Source organism: Cucurbita maxima, unplaced genomic scaffold (genome assembly GCF_002738345.1).
Source record: "Cucurbita maxima cultivar Rimu unplaced genomic scaffold, Cmax_1.0 Cma_Scf00025, whole genome shotgun sequence".
NCBI classification, from domain to species: domain Eukaryota; kingdom Viridiplantae; phylum Streptophyta; class Magnoliopsida; order Cucurbitales; family Cucurbitaceae; genus Cucurbita; species Cucurbita maxima.
Window position 1 is genome coordinate 2035040 of NW_019272041.1, and position 20057 is coordinate 2055096.

The 20057-nt window shown below is 35.7% G+C and overlaps 4 protein-coding genes across 4 annotated transcripts; 3 read left to right on the plus strand and 1 right to left on the minus strand.

The window, feature by feature from the left end:
* Positions 1-3158: 3158 nt before the first annotated feature.
* LOC111498490 (vitellogenin-1-like) lies at positions 3159-4571 on the plus strand. The gene has a single exon (XM_023149759.1). The coding sequence runs from the start codon at positions 3349-3351 to the stop codon at positions 4039-4041; it is 693 nt and encodes a 230-aa protein (XP_023005527.1). The 5' UTR covers positions 3159-3348; the 3' UTR covers positions 4042-4571.
* A 4448-nt stretch (positions 4572-9019) lies between these two features.
* LOC111498543 lies at positions 9020-10709 on the minus strand. Its single transcript, XM_023149836.1, has 3 exons — positions 10589-10709; positions 9420-9560; positions 9020-9349 (listed from the first exon to the last, which is right to left on the minus strand). The coding sequence occupies exons 1-3, from the start codon at positions 10621-10623 to the stop codon at positions 9169-9171; spliced, it is 357 nt and encodes a 118-aa protein (XP_023005604.1). The 5' UTR covers positions 10624-10709; the 3' UTR covers positions 9020-9168.
* Positions 10710-13776: 3067 nt separating this feature from the next.
* On the plus strand, positions 13777-14710 carry LOC111498476 (glycine-rich cell wall structural protein 1.8-like). The gene has a single exon (XM_023149744.1). The coding sequence runs from the start codon at positions 13790-13792 to the stop codon at positions 14558-14560; it is 771 nt and encodes a 256-aa protein (XP_023005512.1). The 5' UTR covers positions 13777-13789; the 3' UTR covers positions 14561-14710.
* Positions 14711-15954: 1244 nt separating this feature from the next.
* On the plus strand, positions 15955-20007 carry LOC111498390 (heat shock factor protein HSF8-like). The gene is made up of 3 exons (XM_023149615.1): positions 15955-16534; positions 18177-19499; positions 19594-20007. Exons 1-2 carry the CDS (start codon positions 16253-16255, stop codon positions 19455-19457), a joined length of 1563 nt encoding a protein of 520 aa, XP_023005383.1. The 5' UTR covers positions 15955-16252; the 3' UTR covers positions 19458-19499; positions 19594-20007.
* Positions 20008-20057: the final 50 nt, after the last annotated feature.

A 20057-nucleotide genomic window follows, 5' to 3' on the forward strand; every position in this document is an offset into this window, starting at 1 on the left:
ACGTTTGGCCCTAAAGGGGGCAGATTGTGATGTCCCACATTGGTTGGGGAGGACAACAAAAATACCCTTTATAAGGGAGTGAAAACCTTCCCCCAGTAGACGCGTTTTAAAACCTTAAGGGGAAGCCCGAAAGTGAGAGTCCAAAGGTACTCATACAGTATGATCGGTCACCAATATTATGTTCGCACCCACCAAGACTAAAATAACTTAAAATGTACTGTAGGGAGATATGACTAGTCGTCGCTTCTTCCTATCAGAGTTATATGCTATCAAAGTCGTCGTTGTTGCTTAATCACTTTTAGCTAATAACATTGTTTTCAACGTATTTCCTCACTCAAATTTTTCAAAACATTTCCTCAAACGTGACTCGAGGTTCGAGTTGTTTTACTTAGAGACTAAAACAATCATAAGAGCTCGGGATTAAAACATTGGATCTAGAACCTTCTAGAAGATGGAAATGAAGTGGTTGAGAATGGAATGGATAGCGACATGCTTACATTTACATTTACATTTACACTATCTCTTAGTTTATAAATGCCCACTTCTATATATATAAACATAAAGCAAACTTTTGATTAAGTCACATAAGACCTATCTTTTTACCTATAATTGAAAATCGAAGCTAGAAGCTGTGAGATTCCACATTAGTTGGAGAGGGGAACAAAACATCGTGAAGAAACATGTTTTAAAATCATGAAGAAACATGTTTTAAAATCGTGAAGCTGACGGTGACACGTAATGGGCCAAAACAGACAATATTTGTTAGCGGTGGGTTTGAGTTGTTTTGGAAACATGATATTTGTAATGATAATTGATGTCTTATCCTCTACACGTTAAATATGATATTTGAATTGCATAATAAAACAATATCATGAGATTTAAAAGTATTACTTACGGTCACAGGCATATCTCGATCTACTATATTAAATTTTTGTATCAAATTATTAAAAAAGGGATTGTTATTTAATTTATTATTTTCATTTTTTTAAAAAATCTACATTCATACTTAATTTACTATGAAAATATAATATTTAGTTATAATGTGGTTTAATGTTAGAAAGTATAAAAAAAAATATATTTTTTTTCTAAAATCTCGAAGCCAGTTCATGATCTAGATCCGATCCGACGGTCCACAAAATTTATGACCTAATGATGATTGTTCGGTAACATCTCTCATTTTAAGATAAATTTATTTAAATATTTAAAAAATTAATTTCAATTTAATTCAATAAGGTAATTTTTTAATTAAGTCTTTGTAAGTTTGTTAGACATGTGGACAGAAAATTTGGGCTTTAGAAGTTATAAGGAGAGGGTTGAATTGGTCAAAGAATAGATTGTGGGCTTTTTTATGGGCCTTAAAACATATGAGCATGTGTTATTGGGCCTAGTTGAAGCCATTTTCTAAGATTTGAACGTTTGACTTTTTTGCTGAGGATTTACCTATATGACTCCCCGTTTAGAGTCGCCTTAAAATTTTAGTGTTATGGCTCGGATCAGGATCACAACCAAAACCCTAAACCGTAAACTTCACGTACGGTTTTTAGGGGGATCCAATCGAAAAACCGGTCGGCGCCCACCCGCCAGAAGCAAATCTCATCTTGTGTCATCGCCACAGACCCCGATCACTAGACCATTAGCTCATCAAAGCCTATGAGTACTACAGTTAGCAAAATTCCGAGCATTAGATAGATATTTATAAGAATTGAGTCATGAATTCCAACTAAATGAACTTACTTTTATCTTCTTCTCCCTTGGATTTGTTTGTTTCTCGAGTGTCTTTACATAAAGGAATCGTACGGACAAAATGAAAAAGGAAATGACTTGACACCCACTTTTAGATTCATTCAAACCTCTAGTCTTTATAGTACATGAGCGAACCGAAATTACATTCAAACCAGAACGATCCTAAGAATAAAATGACTAAGAAAGACTTAAAAGAAATGAAAGTTACTATCTATACCAACAAGTGCACTATCCTTTCAATAGCTCAATCATAGGAACTCCATAGTTAAGCTTGTTTTACCTCGGAACAACTCTATATTAGGTGACTTCTTAGAATTGATTCGTATGGCTCGGCTCATACTCCCGGGCCTCCAAGGTATTTATTTCCCCGTAACATTATAATAATAATTCCAACAAATGCACATAATTTAAGCAATATGTCTAATAAATACACTAAAAAAAACATTGACTAAAAACAAAATTATTGGTAACGTCAGAGAACAAAAACAAAAACACATTTGAAACTTTTAAGGATTATGTCAACAAAAACGCATGTTTTACTATAATTAATTAATTAGTTGTTAACAGAAAAATTAGATAATTAATAAAATAAATAAATATTGGTGCGAGAGATCAGGAATCGACCGAGTCGTTTGACTCGGACCGACACCGAGTCAGTGTCCGATCCGTTTTTGACGGCCCAAACCCTTTTGTGGGGCCCAGCCGTTTCCTTCCGTTACGGTCTGTTAAGTTCCACTTGCCCGCTTCTTTTTCCCTCCAACTCTAACTCCCACGTCTTCTCACAATACGACGTAGTTTCGTTTCTTAAGTAATATTTTAATTAATTATTTTTTTTTGTTTTTATATAAATTAATTGAGAGAAATATGACAAACAGTATTTGTTTATTAGAGGAGTAAAACATCAGTAACTATATGATTTATTTATTTATTTATAAAATATTATTTAAATAATTATATATAAATTATAACTTGCTTGTCTTTAAAGGAATAATGTACATGAAAGACAGAGGAGACAATTGATAATTTTTTAATATTTAATTTACTGTTCCTTTTTTTTATAATAAATAATAATAATAATAAATGGTAATGTTTTTATTCTTTACACGGTGAAAATAAAAATTTACTTGAAGTTAAATATTTGAATAATAATTAATTTTAAGGGTGAAAAAGGGCACAAATAAAAAATAAAAAAACACAAAATATAAAATTTAATTTTTTTAATTTCTTAATTAAAAATATTTCTTAAAACAAAAAGTAGATATTTTTCATACTTTACCATAAAATTAGAAATTATTTTAAAAAATTTTGAGCAAATTTATCTAAATGAAAGCCGAAACGGCGACGTTTAAATACCGGAAATCATGAACGAAAGAAGAATGTCCAACGGCTAAACCGAGGATCTTAACTGTAGTTAGTTGAAAACTAACCCTAGTTAGTCTGTCCCCACTAACATGTCGAAGCTTTATAAAGTTTCAGGCTCTCTCTTCTCTATAGCCATTTATTTGTTTCCGAAAGGGAAAGAAGAAAATCAGAGACTAAAAGAACCAGAGAGTTCAAAAGCGACTGCACACAAAAGCTTCACGAATTCATCACAGAGGAGAAGAAATGGCGTTCTATGGCGATGAAGACAACGTATGGAAATGTCCGAAACACCCTTCCAAACGGCGGAGGATCGGAATATGTCCTCTCTGCCTCCGTGACCGCCTCCTCACTCTCTGCCCTGACTGCGCCAACGTCCGTCCTTGCAACTGTTGTGTAACTACTACCACCACCACCACCTCTTCTTCTTCTTCTTCTTCCTCCTCTTTCTCTCGCTTCTCCTCCGCCGACGTTGCCTCTCTCGGATCCGTTGGCCGCCTCTCGAATCTGATTGACGGCGAGCCGGCCTTTCGCCGCTCTCGCTCTCTCGCTGCGATTCCGTTTCTTCGATCGAGATCGCGACTCGTTTCAGATTCGGTTGACTGTTCGTCGTCTGGTAATAGTGCTAGAGCGTCGTCGTTTTGGTCGATTTTCAGGTCGAGGAGTAAGAGGAGCGGCCATGACAGCGGAAGAACCGAGACAGCAGCGGAAATCGAATTCACGCGGAGAGCAAAGGAAGTAGCGGAAGTCGAAGAGGCGATGAGACGAACGTTGATGATCCGGTCAAGATCAGTTGTGGTTTCCGATTCTAGCGGGAGATTCGTCCAGCCACCAGTGAAGGCTAGGACGTGGTACTTTCCGAGTCCGATCAAAGCTTTTCGGCAATCGAAGATTTCAAAGGCCGTTCTCACGGAACGGTCTCCGTTACACAGAGGTTGAATCTCAATTGCTTTCGTCTCATTTTCGATTTTCGAATTTCAAATTTCGAATTGAAAATCTGAAGAACAAAAACAATATTTAAAAAAAAAAAAAACAAAGCAGAATCAGAAGCTGAAGTCGTAGTTGAAATTGAAGAATATGCATATTGATACATTTTTCTTTTCTTTTCTTTTCTTTTCTTTTCCTTTTGGCTCTTGGAATTCTGTGAACGAAAAGAAGTTTATGTAATTATTAGTGCAAGATTTGTGAATGTTCATCTCTGGTCATTGTCTGTAATATAGATGAGGGGCCAAGAATATGATGAATGTTAGAGAGATTGATTCTGATAAGGAAAAGAAAAGCAATAATTGGGAGAAATAGGGACATTATTTGGTTCAAATGGGAGATTACCACTATATTTGATTTGGTGACATTTTGCCAAACTCCTTTATTTAGGGCAATGGGAAAGAAAGTGTTTGTAAGTTCAAGAATCTTTGGAAGAAGGGCTTTTAGCTACCTCATATCTCATCATTATTTCTTCTTCCGGTTCATTTTTGGCCCCACTACTTTTTTCAATTGTGTTGCAACTCCATTCAAATTCATGTTTTAATCTCATTTGGTCTATTTTAAAACCTAAGATCGAAATTTTAGGGTTGAAATTTGTTCGTTTTTCTTGGACCAATTCTATGTGGGGATAGTTTTTACTCTTGGAAGCTAACCACATCCCCTAATTTAGGGAATGATCAATGAGGCCTCCTTGAGGAAGTACAAAGCAAAGCCATAGAGCTTATATGCTCAAAGTGGACACAAAAGTGGACACATACTATTGTGGAGAGTTTGTGTTTGTGACGAATCACATTTCTTTATTTCTTGTTTTAAATTTAAAATCTAAAATTTGGAATCGAGTAAGAGAAACATTTATTGGTTATTAATGTTAGAAATGTTTCTAAAATAATAAAAAACAAAAAATATTACATTTTAAGTCACGATCATTCTTTATATTTAAATAAATTTTATTTTCATCCAAACTGAAAACTATTGAATTCATTGATGATTAGATTATAATTAAGATATGATGCCAAATGCTAAGGAAAAAAATATTATAAATTTCATTATTCTCTCCCTAAAAAGTTTTATTTTATTTTTTTAATTTTCTTGTTGATTTTTTAGAGGGTTTATTTATTTATTTTTATTGCAACTTTATATTATAATTTTAAACCATAGTTTTGCCTTCTTTATATATATATATTTCAAAAAATATATATTTATTTTTTTCAATTTTCTATTTCTATCCAAAATTATTATTGAAATTGTTTAAAGTATTTTTAAGGATTTTTTTTTATTATGATTAATTTAGCCCATTTTATTTGATAGAAATGTAGTAATAAATGAACAAAAAATCTAGCACTTTAGATTCTAGTTAAATAGAATCTAAATAATAAAATGATTTTCTTTATTTTAATTATTGATGTTGAATTTAATAATCGTTCCTATCAAATTACAAAATCAAAATAGAAACAAAAGGAAACAAATAAAAATAATTATTAGATATTAAGACAATAATAAATATTATTTTTCATTTTTAGGATTTGAACAGTCCATTAATTGATATGGACCCAATTTCTTCAATAATAATTAGAGCATTATTTAAAATAATTGAAATTTTATTTTGAAGCTAACAACTAATTTGTTATATACATTCACATGCTTCATATTTTAAATATTAAAAAAAATAATAATAATAGACCTACTCGTTCGGTCTAGTAGGGAGAGATTTTCATAAACGTTTCCCCCCTTAGGGACTTAGTGTCTGAGCCTAATATCAATTGTAACAATACAAGCTCAATACTAATAGATATTGTCTGTTTTGACCTGTTATGTATCATTATCAATCCATAGTTTTAAAATGTATCTACTATGAAGATGTTTTCAGACCCTTATAAGGAATGATACTATGCTAAATCGTAATTGTTAACCTTCGTTAATCACTATAGAGACCAAACCGAAGTTGTACTTAAAAACACATTATCAAATACAAATATAAGAACACAAACCCATGTGAAAAATAATAATTATGGTCCATTATTATTATTATTATTATTATTATTCATTTGTTTGTGTATTTATAATGTGTAAACGTTTATTTAAAGTAGGAAGATGGAATATTTGTCGGGTGCAATGCATGGAGCAGACAGTACAGAAACTTCCCTGTTCTAACCTTCTTGTCTCCATTTTATGTTTTTTTTCCCTTTTTTTCTATTTATATGTTCCATTGTTAAAATAAAATAAAATAAAAAAACATTTTTGTTACGGATCTTTGTCTACTAACTTAAGTAGCAGAGCTTGTGTGACAAGTATCGCACCCATCTCGAGAACATATTTCTTATGCCTTAGCATCTAGAGGATTTGGCTTCACTCTTATGTGCACTTGTCTTAAGCGAAGCTGATCCCATGGCTAAGATAGTCGCTCTAGAGGTCGTGCAACAACTTCTAGCTTCGCTCACGAATCCTGCCAGTTCCTGAGCCCTCCAACCCCAATCAACAAGGGGGCGGCTCAAGAGGTATTACCAGAGGCACCAGCATCGGTGGTGGAAGTTCTACACTGTAATCTCCGTCTTATGAGTATGGTATTGGTTTTATTATTGTTATTTTAAGTTACAAGAAGGAAAAAAAAAACGAGCTAAAAGAATTTAAGTAGTGATTGGTGGAGCCCACAGATCTAGTGAACACGTGTATAGTAGTGGAGGAATATCCAAAGCCCAGCCCCAGGGGTTATCGGGGAGAAGTGGGGTCCACAGAAGAGGGAACAGACCATGTGCGAGATGGGCCCCACTTTACACGTGACAACCTCCCCCTTTTTCTTCTCTTTTTTTTTCTTTTTTTTTTTGAGGAGCAAGGGCAACAAAGTCTTTTCACTTCCCATTTTTAATAAAATTAATTTTCGTGGGAACATTGATTTTCTGCTCGGCGACAGACATACGCATTACTCGCACACGCCCCTTTTAAGAACTATATATATATATATATATATATATATATATTATGTCTGATAAATTTTAAATTTTTAATAATTAATTAATGTATCAATTATAAAATTAGATTTTATGTTTAATGAGTTTTTTTTAAAATATTAAATAGATTAGAGATTTTTTAAATTCACGACCTTGTTAATCAAAAAATTTTAAAAATTTTATTTTATATTTTTTTCAGAATTAAAATACTTGACTTAAATTTAAAATTTTAAAAATTTATCAGACATATTTTTATTTTTTTTAAAATATATATAAATCATTAAAAAAAAGGTTTGCAGACGTGGCAAAGAGTACTTTGTAAGTTTTACACGTAGACAACTTTTTTACTTGGGACTGTTTTTTTTGTTTGTGTTGTTTTTTTTTAATATGGTTTCTCTCTCATTCTTAAAAAAAATTATAATAATTATTATAAAAATATTAATAAATAAACTCAAGTATTAATATTAATAATTTGCTTTATTTGAATTGCTTGTAATGAAAACTTGTGGCATTTATAATTGAGACTAGATAATTTATTATTGAAATATATAAATATTTATTCTTAAAATACATAAATTTTTGTGAAACCCGTGAAAAGAGAAACGAAACATTACTTATAAAGGTGTGGAAACCTTTTCCTAGCAACACGTAAAATTGTGAGACTGATGATGATACATAACAGGACAAAGCAGACAATATCTGCTAGCGGGGATTGAGATTGTTACAAATGATATTCGAGCCAAACACTAGGCGATATGTCAGTGACGACGTTGGGCCTCTAAGGGAGTGGATTATGAGATCCCACAATGGTTGGAGAGGGGACCGAAACGTGCTTGTACGAGTGGAAACCTCTCCTTAGTAGATACGTTGTAAAACCATGAGGATGACAACGATACGTAACGGATTAAAGCGAACAATATCTGCTAGCGGTGTGGAAAACTCTCCCTAGCAAACACGTTGTAAAACTGTGAAGCTAACGACGATTCATAACGGACCAAAATAAAAGGATGGACCAAAATAAAATGTTATTTTAACTATAGATGTTCATATGACTCGATAATTCGACCAATCTAGGCTACTTAACCCAAACTATAAACATTAGTTTGGTTAGATTCGTTTCGATTTGGGTCGGGTTGGACTTCAAAAAATTGAAAATCCAATTTGATTTTCTAGTTGACATTTTTTTGTCGAGTCGAAAATAGAATTACAACACGACGAAACCCTACCTTACTTTTGAAAAATTTAAAAACATTTAACGATTATAACTAATGTTAATGATGTGTTGTTATTGATAAATATTTCCTATTTGAACTTTATACGATTTTATCTATTATTGTAATATATATTATAATATAAATATGATTTTTTTAAAAAAAAAATTATTATTATTATATATACAAGAAATTGTGGGCTTACACAATTTTTTTCTTCGGACATTGGTTTGTGCCACTTTTTTTTTCTAATTATTATTATTTATTTATTTATTTTTCAACTAAATTAATAAAACTATTTTTTATTTTTCGTATTTTATCTCGATGTTCTTAAAACTTTCATATGTTTCAATAATATTTTTAAACTAAAAGAAGTTTAAATATATTCTTAATTTAAAAAAATATAAATTGTTAACCCTATTTTTAAAATTCTATGGAAATTTTTTTTAACTTAATATTATGTAAGAGTACGTGTATTTTTTGAATTTTTTAATAAAGTAAAAGGTATTATTTTTAAAATTTTAATTACAATTAATTATTAGTAATTATGATATTGACCAACCTCGAGAGTTATGACCTAAGTTATTATAAATTTATTTTCAAGGTTATAAATGATTTGTTGTATTAAAATGAAAGCGCCATATTAATGAGCTTGTTGTGAGTGATTCAAATCTAGAATTTTCTTTACTGGATCATCTCTGCGTACTAATAAAAATGACTCAGATTTTGAACTACTAAAAAAGTCTTTACGAGTAAATCTTATTTTCAGTCATGAACTTTCGTGAACCACATGACAAAAAGAAAACTGACGTTATTGTTTCACACGACGAGAATATGTTTACACAAACAACAATTAAAAAGACACAAACCCAAATGAAGAAAGTTTAAATTTTGAAACATATACGAGAGAATGAACGACACGATGATCAAGCAACGGTGATGCAAGAACAATCACCAGCACATTTAGCAAAGGGCTTGGCGTCTTGAGGGCCTTCAATCTTGGAGATGCTGCAGCTCCAACCTTCCCCACACTCGCAAGAGGCTCCTTCAAAGCCGCCCTCGCCGGCCAATTGCTGCAACTTGACGGCCCCCTCGGCTGTCCCTTCGCTGCATGATATCATGTTCATATAAAAAGAGTACCCACACGAATTTTGTCGTAATGGTTAATGATACTTACATTATGCAGACGCAGTTGTTGCCACAATTGACAAAGGTCTTCCCTGCATCAGGGCCTTGAGTTCTTTTGATCTCGCATTTCCAACCTTCCCCACATTTGCAATATGCCTTCCCAAGCACTCCCTTTTCTCCACTCCCCACACTACTTGAACATTAAGAAATAGAAGGTGAGAAATGTTTGCTATTGTTTCAAAAGTCGATAGTTGTGATACTCGAGTAAAAAATGGTACGTAAATCACATAAGACCATGTTCGAATGAGAAATGCTTATAAGAATTTATAGTTAGTACATGTGCTGAGAAAACAGATTTCTTTTATTGACTCAATCTTAGTAATTTCAAACTTAAGTGTAGAGATTGACGACCATTCGTAACGAGTCAAAACGGACAATATTTAAGATTTGGATTGTTACAAATGATATTAGAGCCAGATACTGAGCGGTGTGCCAACGAGGACGCTGGACTCTCAAGTGGGGTAGATTGTGAGATCTCACATCGATGAAAGAGGAGAACAAAGCATTCTTTACTAGAGTGTTAAAACCTCTTGTGTCAGAGCTAGACACTGAGCGGTGTGCCAGCGAGAACGTTGACCCACAAGAGTGGATTGTGAGATCCCACATCGATTGAAGGGGAGAACGAAACATTTCTTACAAGAGTGTGAAGACCTCTTTGTGTAAGAGCCAAACACCAAGCGGTGTGCCAGCCAAGACGCTGACCCACAAGAGGGATGATTTGTGAGATGCTACATCGAATAGAGAGAAGAACGAATCATTCCTTATAACTATATGAAAACCTCTCCTTAGCAGAAATATTTTAAAACTGTGATGACAATGTAACGAGCAAAAGAGAAAAATATCTACTAACGGTGAACTAGAATTGTTACAACTTTGCTCAAAACAATTTTATGGTGAGAAAACATGTAAACAAAGGACAAAATATCTTAAAAAAACACGATAAATTTAACTCTAGAATAATTCAAAACAAAAATAGGTTTTATGATCAGAGCAATATCAAATCTAGATTTCAAATCTTAATCTGAATCTTAAACCTAATGTGTTCATAATGATTCGATCATATTATTTATATATTTAACCAATAAACAAAATAAACTTAAACAAACAATAAAAAACAAGATCAAAGCATATAAAAAAGAAAGAAAGGGGAAGAAAAACCTGAGAGATTGAATGACTTTTGCCTCACTCTCCATTTTCTCTCTCCAATTTTTAAGCTTTCTTTGTGTCAATGGAAAACCGCTGAATCCTTATTTATATTCATACGAGTGGAATATTCTAGACGGATTATGAAAAGACCGAAATAGCCAAGGTGTCTTTCCTGGCATTTGTTTTTGTTGAGGACAAATGGGTCATTTCACTATACGATATTTTTCTTGGCTGCACTTTTAGTGGTCTAGAATGGTGATTGAGAATGATCTTATTCATAATAATATGCTATTTATTTCCGAAAAGATTCTAACACAGAAGACTCCTTATCTTAGGAGCGGAGAAAGTGAGACAACTTTGACAAGCGTCGATGAAGAACGCAAACAAAGCAGGAGCTCGAGTGTCTGACAAGCGTCGGTGAAGAACGCAAACAAAGCAGGAGCTCGAGCATTGTTGTATTTCGTCGAGAAGAAGGTTAGGAGAGCGAATCGAAAAGCTCATCAACTTTGCGTAACGACCCCATCCCTTGAAATAATATAGAATATTTGAAGCATTATTAGTTTAAAGTGGTTTCCAAATCAGCATGTCTTGTTTTATTACGGAATTGAGTCGTTTCAAGCACAACTTTTGGGTATATAGATTCGGGTGTTCGACCATATATAACTAGTTGAGTAACGTTTAGGTTAACTCTCAAGTAAAAATACAGATAAATTAGAAATAAATACTTCTAAACTTTAATTTTTTGCATTCGCTTTAATTGTTGTTGTTTAAGGGCGATATTGTCCGAAGAAAGCAAATTGTCGACTCTACTTTATAATATCGACATTTGTGGAAAATAATGATACTATGTAGTGTCGAGGGATGTACATGGTCTGGATTAGATTGGGTTGGGATGAGAGATTTTTTTAGTTGAGAGTTAATCCAACCCATCACGAAAGTTCGGGTTGATTTGATTGGTATAAAAAAAAAATTAACAACCCACTCTCTATTTTCGAGTTGGGTTTGGGTTGTTCCAAACTGAGAAGAGACAAGAAGTGGAGAAGTCCGATGAGAAACATAGAGCGGAGAAGTTTGACGAGAAACATAGAGTGGTGAAGTCTGACAAAAGTGGAATGGAATGCCAAACGGAGAGAGCGTCGGTGTCTACGTTCGATGAGAAACACAGAGACAAAATTGAGCGGAGAAATGAGAACTGAGAAGAGAGTCCGATAGAGAAATAAAGAAGCGACATCAACGTCTGCTATGAGATGAGAACGACGTCAACGGAGAAATAAAGAGGTCAACAACAAAAACGAACGTTGTGAGATGAGAATGATGAAGATTAAGAGTATAGAGACAATGAGAAAGATGAGAACAGTGGAAATACAAATACGTATTTCATCTCATGTATCGAAGAGATACAGTCTGCACTCTGGCTAGGTGCAGGGGTAGACAACGTGACTCATGGGCTTGGGCCATTTATTTTAAGATTTTCGAGTTGGGTCAGTTGTCCCAATAATTTGAATTTCAAACTCGAATCCAACCCGAACCAAATCAGGTTTCAAAAAATGAACTCAATTCAAACCAAAAATCCTTTTAAACCCAACCCAACCCTTATAATTCTAGGTCATGCTCGATTCTCAGATTAGCAGGTTGGGATGTACACCCCTAGTAGACTAAAAAGACAATACCGCCCTTTTAAATTACCATTAGGACGACATTGACAATTCTGCATGCATATTTGATTCCATTAAAAGAATTACTCTAACGTTACACACACTTAAAAAAGTTACATTATTATTAACAATAGCTTTACATATAGATATTTATTTTATATGCTATTAATTTGTTACGATATAGTAAAAATGTCACACTATTTTTATAGAGTATAGTTTTAAAAGATTATAATAATGAAGTTGATAATGGAGATAGAAAAATTCTTATCTTATTTCTAGAAAAATAATATCACCAACCCACTTAGCCCTCTTTTTTAAGATCTTTAAACATAATCTTAATCTTTGGTTCGCTACACTAACTAAAATTTATATTTATTATTTGAACACTTAGGTAGCTATTGAATTTATAAATAATTATAATGTTACCAAGTTGAAATATCTCTAAGTTGGCACTCATAGCTTGACCACTATCAAACTTTATCTTAAAATAATAAATGTGATCATTTTTCCACCATTGCATAGAAAATGAGATGTATTTTAATGTTTCTTTTAAATTATAATTAGGTGATATCTATTAAGATATCGAGTACACTTATTCAGTCATTTTTTTTACTTTAGTCTAGAAGCAAACAGACCGTACAGAAAGAGGGAATAAGGTAATCTCACTTCCTTTACCTCGTTTAAGAAAAGAGATAGTGAAACCTGAGTTTACGAGGTTCAGGATTTCATTCATTTACTCAAATGTACAGTTTAGGTAATATCGGTTCACGAGAATTAATGTTGAATTTGATTCTTCAAGAAATTCTCTTTTCTTTGATTTACTCTCGAGCAAAGATTCAGTCGCTTCTCTTTCATTTTCTTCGAATAAGATCATGTTATATAAGAGCCCAAGTCTACTCGTAGCAAATATTGTCCTCTTTGGGCTTTCCCTTCTAGGCGTATGATAGGGAGAGGTTTTCACACCCGTATAAAGAATGATTTGTTCTTCTCTCTAACCGATGTATGATTTCACAGTTCATCCTCCTTCGAGGCCCAACGTCCTCGCTAGCACTCATTCTCTTCTCCAATCGATGTGGGACCTCCCAATCCACCCCTTTCAGGGCCCAACATCCTTGCTGGCACACCGCCTCGTGTCCACCCCCATCAGGGTTCAGTCTCCTCACTGGCACATCGTCCAATGTCTAGCTCGAGATCCCACATCGGTTAGAGAGGAGAACAAAACATTCTCTATAAAAGTGTGAAAACCTCTCCCAAGCTGACCCATTTTAAAAAGCTTAAGGGAAAGCCTAAAAGTGAAAACCCAAATAAAACAATATCTGCTAGCAGTAACTACATCTTATTTTCGAGATCACTCTCATAGTACGTGGTATATTCATATACCCTTTCCTTTACTCGAGTGTCACATCAAAACATCGATGGGAAAATAATAAAGCTAACAAGGATTAAAGATATTTTTAGGTGAAGAAGCAAATGGGAATAAACAAAGATTTGATGAAGCCCCTCAAGCATGTCCTATATAAGGAGATGAATGGATTCATTGTAAACCCATCCTTTTTCAATGGCTATCTCTAAATCTTTGTCTCTTACTTTTCTTCTACTCCTTGGTTTAGGCTTAGCTTCGGCGGCCAGAACCCTTCTCTCTTATGATCCTCCACATCACTCCGATGTAGGCTATGGATACCAGCATAACCCAAGAGTAGGGTATGATCATGACCATCATGATGGACCTTATGGTGCATATGGTGGTGGCTCCGGTGGAGGATATGGAGCTGGAGCTGGAGCTGGCTCTGCTCTTGGTGGCTCTGGATATGGAAGTGGAGGCGGCGGCGGTGGCGGTTCTGGCTATGCAGGTGTAGGAGACCTTGGAGGTAGTGGATATGGAAGCGGTGGTGGTGGAGGAAGTGGTGTAGGATATGGAGATTTGGGTGGACATGGGAAAGGCTATGGTAGCGGTGGTGGTGGAGGAAGTGGTGTAGGATATGGGGATTTGAGTGGACATGGAAAGGGGTATGGTAGCGGTGGTGGTGGAGGGAGTGGATATGGCGGTGGAGCTGATCATGGAGTTGGGTATGGTAGCGGCGGAGGTGGAGGATATGGAGCTGGAGGTGGAGCTGGATATGGTCCAGGAGGAGACCATGGTGTTGGCTATGGGAGTGGAGGAGGGGGTGGGTCAGGTGGTGGTTATGGTGGTAGAGACAAAGGGTATGGAGGAGGACCCAAAGGGTATGGTGGTGGTGCTAAAGGAAGTGGGTATGGGAGTGGTGGCGGCGCCGGAAGTGGCTACGGTGGTGTTGGTGGTGAAGAAGGAGGATATGATGGTGGATATTGACCTTAAACGAACACAATCTCAAAGCTTATCCTTAAAATGAAAATGCTTGCCTAGTTTTCAATGTGTTTGATAAAATAAGAAGAATTTGGGTAAGAATGTTTAAGTTTCTATATGAATTATGAGTACTTTAAATGGATGAAGTTATCTTACCATTACCATCTCGTGCACGATTCTAGTAGATCATCTCATATAAATGTAGAAATTGATCCTACATGTGAGTTCATATTATACCGGGCACGATCCTAATAGATCTTTTCATATATATGCAGAGAGTGATCATATATGTGTGTTCTTATTGTACCGGGCACAATCCTAGTAGATCATCTCGTATACATATAGATAGTGATCCTGCATGTGGGTTCATATCGTACTGGGCACGACCCTAGTAGATCATATCATATACATGTAGAGAGTGATCTTGCATATGGTTTCATATCGGGCATGACCCTAGTAGATCATGTCATATATGTCATATACATGTAGAGAGTGATCCTCCATGTGGGTTCATATCGTACCGGGCAAGAACCCTAGTAGATCATCTCGTATATATGTAGAGAGTGATCCTGCATGTGGGTTCATATTTAACAAGGCACGACCCTAGTAGATCATCTCGTATATATGTAGAGAGTGATCTTGCATGTGGGTTCATATCATACCAAGCACGACCCTGGTAAATCAACTCATATACATATAGAGAGTGATTCTGCATGTGGGTTCATATCATACCGGGCACGACCCTAGTAAATCATCTCACACACATGCAAAAAGTGATCCTACGAAAAGGAGAGGCGTTTATATAACCAAATAATTTAATAAATATATACATTTTTATTTGAGTTGGATTGAATTTTTTTTTAAAATAGAAAAATTCAGTTGAGGTTGACATTTTTTTTAGTCTAGTCAACTCAACTCAACTCAATCCTACCTTTTAAAATGATTAGAAATATTTAACGTTTGTAACAGATGTTAATGATAAGTTCTGACTTGTAAATATTTAATATTTGAATTTTATTTTATGAGATTTTAATTATTAATGTAATATGTATCGTGAATAAGTAAGATGTTCTAAAATATATTTTTTTTAAAATAGATATTAATTATGAATTTTATTCGAATTGCTCGAGTCACCAACCCAACCAATCCAAAATTTCGGGTTAGTATAAAAGTTTTTTCTAATTAAACTTGAAAATATATTTTAAAATATCTTAAAAAATTATTATAAAAAGAAAATAAAATATCTTTAGAGAATCTAAGTGAAATAAAAAATGGTAAAGACATTCCTTCGAAAATTTAAAAAAGTAATAAAAATAAAAAGCAAGCAGCTCAAAACACGGATACGACGTCGTCGGGGAGTCAAGATTTGGAGACGGCGTCGTTTAATAACTTTCGATTTCCATATAGGGCAAGTCGGTCACCTTTTTTCCTTTGCATCGCTGTTCGTCCGTACGACGACCACTCTCATTTTCAGTCTCTGGTTATCTTCTTCTCTCTCATCCGCCAATTGATCTTCTTCTTTCTCATCCTCCTCCTCCTCTGAAACCCTCCGATTTCCTCTCATTTCTTCTTCAATTCAAGCGTTTTCATCTCCTGGAGATGGAATTTTCCTTTTCCTGCATTTCCAAACCCTAATTTTCCGATTCGGTGTTTGTTTTTGCGTTGTTTCTTACTCGTCTTCTCTTTGTTGACGCTGAAATGGACGGGAATGCTAATGGCGGAGAAGCTGGATTAACCTCCGGAAGTGGCAGCTCTCATCCTACGGTGCCGCCTCCTATCACTAATGCCAACGCGCCTCCGCCGTTTCTGAGTAAGACCTATGATATGGTGGACGACCCGGCTACTGATGCGGTTGTGTCCTGGAGCTCTACGAATAATAGTTTTGTGGTGTGGAATCCGCCTGAGTTCGCTAGGGATCTTTTGCCCAAATATTTCAAGCATAATAACTTCTCCAGCTTCGTTAGGCAGCTCAATACCTATGTATGGTGTTTGCTTTGTTTTATTTCTTATTATGAGGTTTTCTGTTGAATTGAGAATTGTTTGATTTGGTTTGGTTTTCATCGCTTTAGTTTGTGTTTTGAATCTCTGCAATTATTTTGTATCTGTTGGAGTGCGGGTTGCTTTGTTGGGAAGTAATTAGATTGAGATTGGAATCCATTGTTTTTAGTGGGTAAAATTGGATGCTATTTGTGGATTGAATTCGTGGGATGGAATTGCTTGTCTAAGTTTCATGTTTTAGAATCAATTTGTTTTCTATAGGTGCAGTCTTTCCTTTTTCATTTTGAACGTGTGGACATTTTTCTAGAAATAATTTGATATTTAGGGTGCGTGTTTTCTGGGTTCGAGACTCTCAGCTTAGGAGGTCGTAAATTTCCCTTAGTATAGAACATAGGAAATAGAGTTATATTTAATATATATATATATATATATATATATATGGACTGCATCAAAGGGTAGGAAAACAATCTCAAACAGCCATCATTCATGGCAAAACAAGGTCAAATCAAAAGAACTCCAAGTACTATGAACTGGTGGAGGTTTGCTTATATTGTAAAGGGAGGCCTGATGGAGTATTGTTTAATTTGTGCCTTCCACTGCCCCAATTTATTGTTTTCTCTATTCGAGTTGCTGGTTAAGTTAGCTAAGATGCTGGGAGGACCTCTTTCGGGATGCGAGGAACTTACCGCTCATTGCTAAACATAGCCTTGTAATTAAAATTGAGCCTATTGCATAGGATGATGGAGCTAAATGGGGTTGATTCAAGGGATGGAAGTGAAAAATAAGTAACCTATAGTTTGCTAAGGTTATTGGGTTTTTATTCCAAATTGCAGTCAACAAATGGATTTGTTAAGTATGGTTGCATCAGTGAATGAAGGCAATCGTTCTCCTCTCCTTTCCTCAGGGCTTTACCTCGTCGACATTGTTTTAAGAGTCTTCCCCCATTAAAGATTTCAAGGTTCAAGGATATGTTATTCAGAAGACATCATTTTGACTTTTGGGGAAGAATGGTCTATCCTCTCTAATGTTCGTTCATCTGTCTCTTTAACCTGTTGCCCTATCTTGATTAGGCTTTGTTGACTATCTGGAAATCTAATGTTCCCAACAGACTTGACTTCTTTTTATGGACATGATTTGGCCATATTTGTTGACTATCTGGAAATCTAATGTTCACAAGAGCTACATTTAGGATCATCTTTGTTTTAGAAGAAACTTCACTTGCGAAGAGCTAGCTAGGCCCCAAAGGGGTGGATTGGGGGATCTCACATCGATTGGAGAAGGGAACGAGTGTCAGCGAGGACGTTGGGCTCCGAAGGGGGGTGGATTGTGAGATCCCACATCGGTTTGGGAGGAGAACGAAATGTTCTTTATAAGGGTGTGGAAACCTCTCCCTAGCAAACGCGTTTTAAAAACCCTGAGGGGAAGGTCGAAAGGGAAAGCCGAAAGAGGACAATATCTGCTAGCAGTGAGTTTGAGCTGGTACAATGAGTAAGCAGAGATCAGTATTTTGTGAATCTATGTTCAGTGGTCTGTTTTTCTTTTACGTTCATTTTGCTTACTCCTACCTTTCTAGTTGTTTGATTCCTCCACTGTATTTGGCTGGTTGTTTATATTGTTTAACCAGGGCTTCAGGAAAGTTGATCCCGACCGTTGGGAGTTTGCTAATGAAGGCTTCTTAAGAGGTCAGAAACACCTGCTTAAGAGTATAACTCGACGAAGGCCTGTCCATGGTCACAGTCAGCAACAACCACAGCAGTCTCATGGACAAAGTTCCTCAGTGGGAGCTTGTGTGGAAGTTGGTAAATTTGGTTTGGAGGAAGAGGTTGAGAGGCTTAAAAGAGACAAAAATGTTCTCATGCAGGAACTTGTGAGATTGAGGCAGCAGCAACAAACTACTGACAACCAGCTGCAAACTATGGTACAGCGTCTACAGGGGATGGAGCAGCGACAGCAGCAGATGATGTCATTCCTTGCAAAGGCCGTGCAAAGCCCTGGCTTTTTGGCTCAGTTTGTGCAGCAGCAAAACGAAAGTACTCGACGCATAAGTGAAGCTAATAAAAAGCGAAGGCTCAAGCAGGATGGAATTGCCGAGTCAGAGCATACTACTGTTCCTGATGGGCAAATCGTCAAGTATCAACCTCTCATGAACGAGGCAGCGAAAGCTATGCTGAGACAGATAATGAAAATAGATACTTCACATTTGGAACCTTTGAACCACAATACCGACAGTTTTCTAATCAGTGATGGTTTGCCATCGTCGTGTGCAGCAATGGACAATGGGAACTCTTCTACTTCTGTATCAGGTGTGACTCTTCAAGAGGTACCTCCGACCTCAGGGGCGTCTTCTTTTAATTCAGCCGCTTCGGGTATTGCTTCTCATGGCCCCTCAACTGCCATTTCAGAAATTCACTCGTCTCCCCAAGCCACAACTTCTGACAAGGTTTCAACTACTCCTTTTTCTGTTAATGCTGTGCGCGGTCCAGGGGCTCGGGAAGCTTCTTCCTTGCCAGTTTCAGAGACAGATGTAATCATGTCTGAGCTTTCCCAAATATCTGAAATGGTGTCTGAGAACATTATTGATGCTCCTGAAGCAGATTATAGGGCAGCTGAGACTGGGAATGGTGCATTTTCAGGTCTGAGTTTGTTGGAAGCAGCCAATATTCCCATTGAAATTGATAGCATATCCCCCGATCCTGATATCGATGCCTTACTAGACAATTCCAACTTCTGGAATGATCTTCTTGTGCATAGCCCATGCCAGGAGGAAGAGGTTGACTTTTTGACTGGAGGACTACCGAAGACAAACGAAATGCAGCTGTTAGAAAACATGTGGGACAAATCTAAACATGTGGATAAACTTACGGAACAGATGGACCTTCTCACTTCAGAAATTAAAAGGGTTTGAGCTTGATCGTCCAATGTAAAGTAGGTTCTAGAGTCGATTAAGGTAAGCCAATGATAATCTTATCTACTTGCTATACATAATGATGAGATTGTGCTTCTTATCCATATTTTAGCGTTGGCTCTGCTCCTTTTCACAGGTTTCGCTTCGGTAGCTGTGGATGGATACCCTTAGAATCATGGAGGTCTGTTAATACTACACACGGTAATGTTCGTAGTTACATCTTTTTCGTTGTCTAATGAGCTTTAAGTTTAGCTTCTTGAATTACAAGCCATGGAAATAGAAAGGTAAGGAGATTACAGGGTTGGTTTATTTGGATGCTAATTGTACTTACGTATGGATGGAGAATTCAGTTGTTCTCAGTATTATAGGAAGAGCTGACTCTGCTATTAAATAATATTCGCAGTTCATTTTAGCTTTCCATGTAATCTAGATGGGTGCGTGTAAACAGGTTCGTTCGGCTCGACTTAGGAATGACCATATAGATAGGACTGATATAAGATACTAAACAAAAGAGAATCATTACAGAATGGCATGGCTGATTGAATTGATTTGAAATTGGTACGGTCAAAATATTTCGAGATTGAACAACTTTTATTTGGT

What these genes read in the sequence shown, in the direction of transcription:
- LOC111498543 (XM_023149836.1), bottom strand. Translation starts at nt 10,623, where the DNA reads ATGGAGAGTGAGGCAAAAGTCATTCAATCTCTCAG. An exon ending in AAAGTCATTCAATCTCTCAG is followed by an intron (nt 9,561 to 10,588) that starts GTTTTTCTTCCC and finishes ATGTTCAAGTAG; the next exon opens with TGTGGGGAGTGGAGAAAAGG. An exon ending in AACAACTGCGTCTGCATAAT is followed by an intron (nt 9,350 to 9,419) that starts GTAAGTATCATT and finishes GATATCATGCAG; the next exon opens with CGAAGGGACAGCCGAGGGGG.
- LOC111498476 (XM_023149744.1), top strand. Translation starts at nt 13,790, where the DNA reads ATGGCTATCTCTAAATCTTTGTCTCTTACTTTTCTTCTACTCCTTGGT.
- LOC111498490 (XM_023149759.1), top strand. Translation starts at nt 3,349, where the DNA reads ATGGCGTTCTATGGCGATGAAGACAACGTATGGAAATGTCCGAAACAC.
- LOC111498390 (XM_023149615.1), top strand. Translation starts at nt 16,253, where the DNA reads ATGGACGGGAATGCTAATGGCGGAGAAGCTGGATTAACCTCCGGAAGT. An exon ending in TTAGGCAGCTCAATACCTAT is followed by an intron (nt 16,535 to 18,176) that starts GTATGGTGTTTG and finishes TTGTTTAACCAG; the next exon opens with GGCTTCAGGAAAGTTGATCC.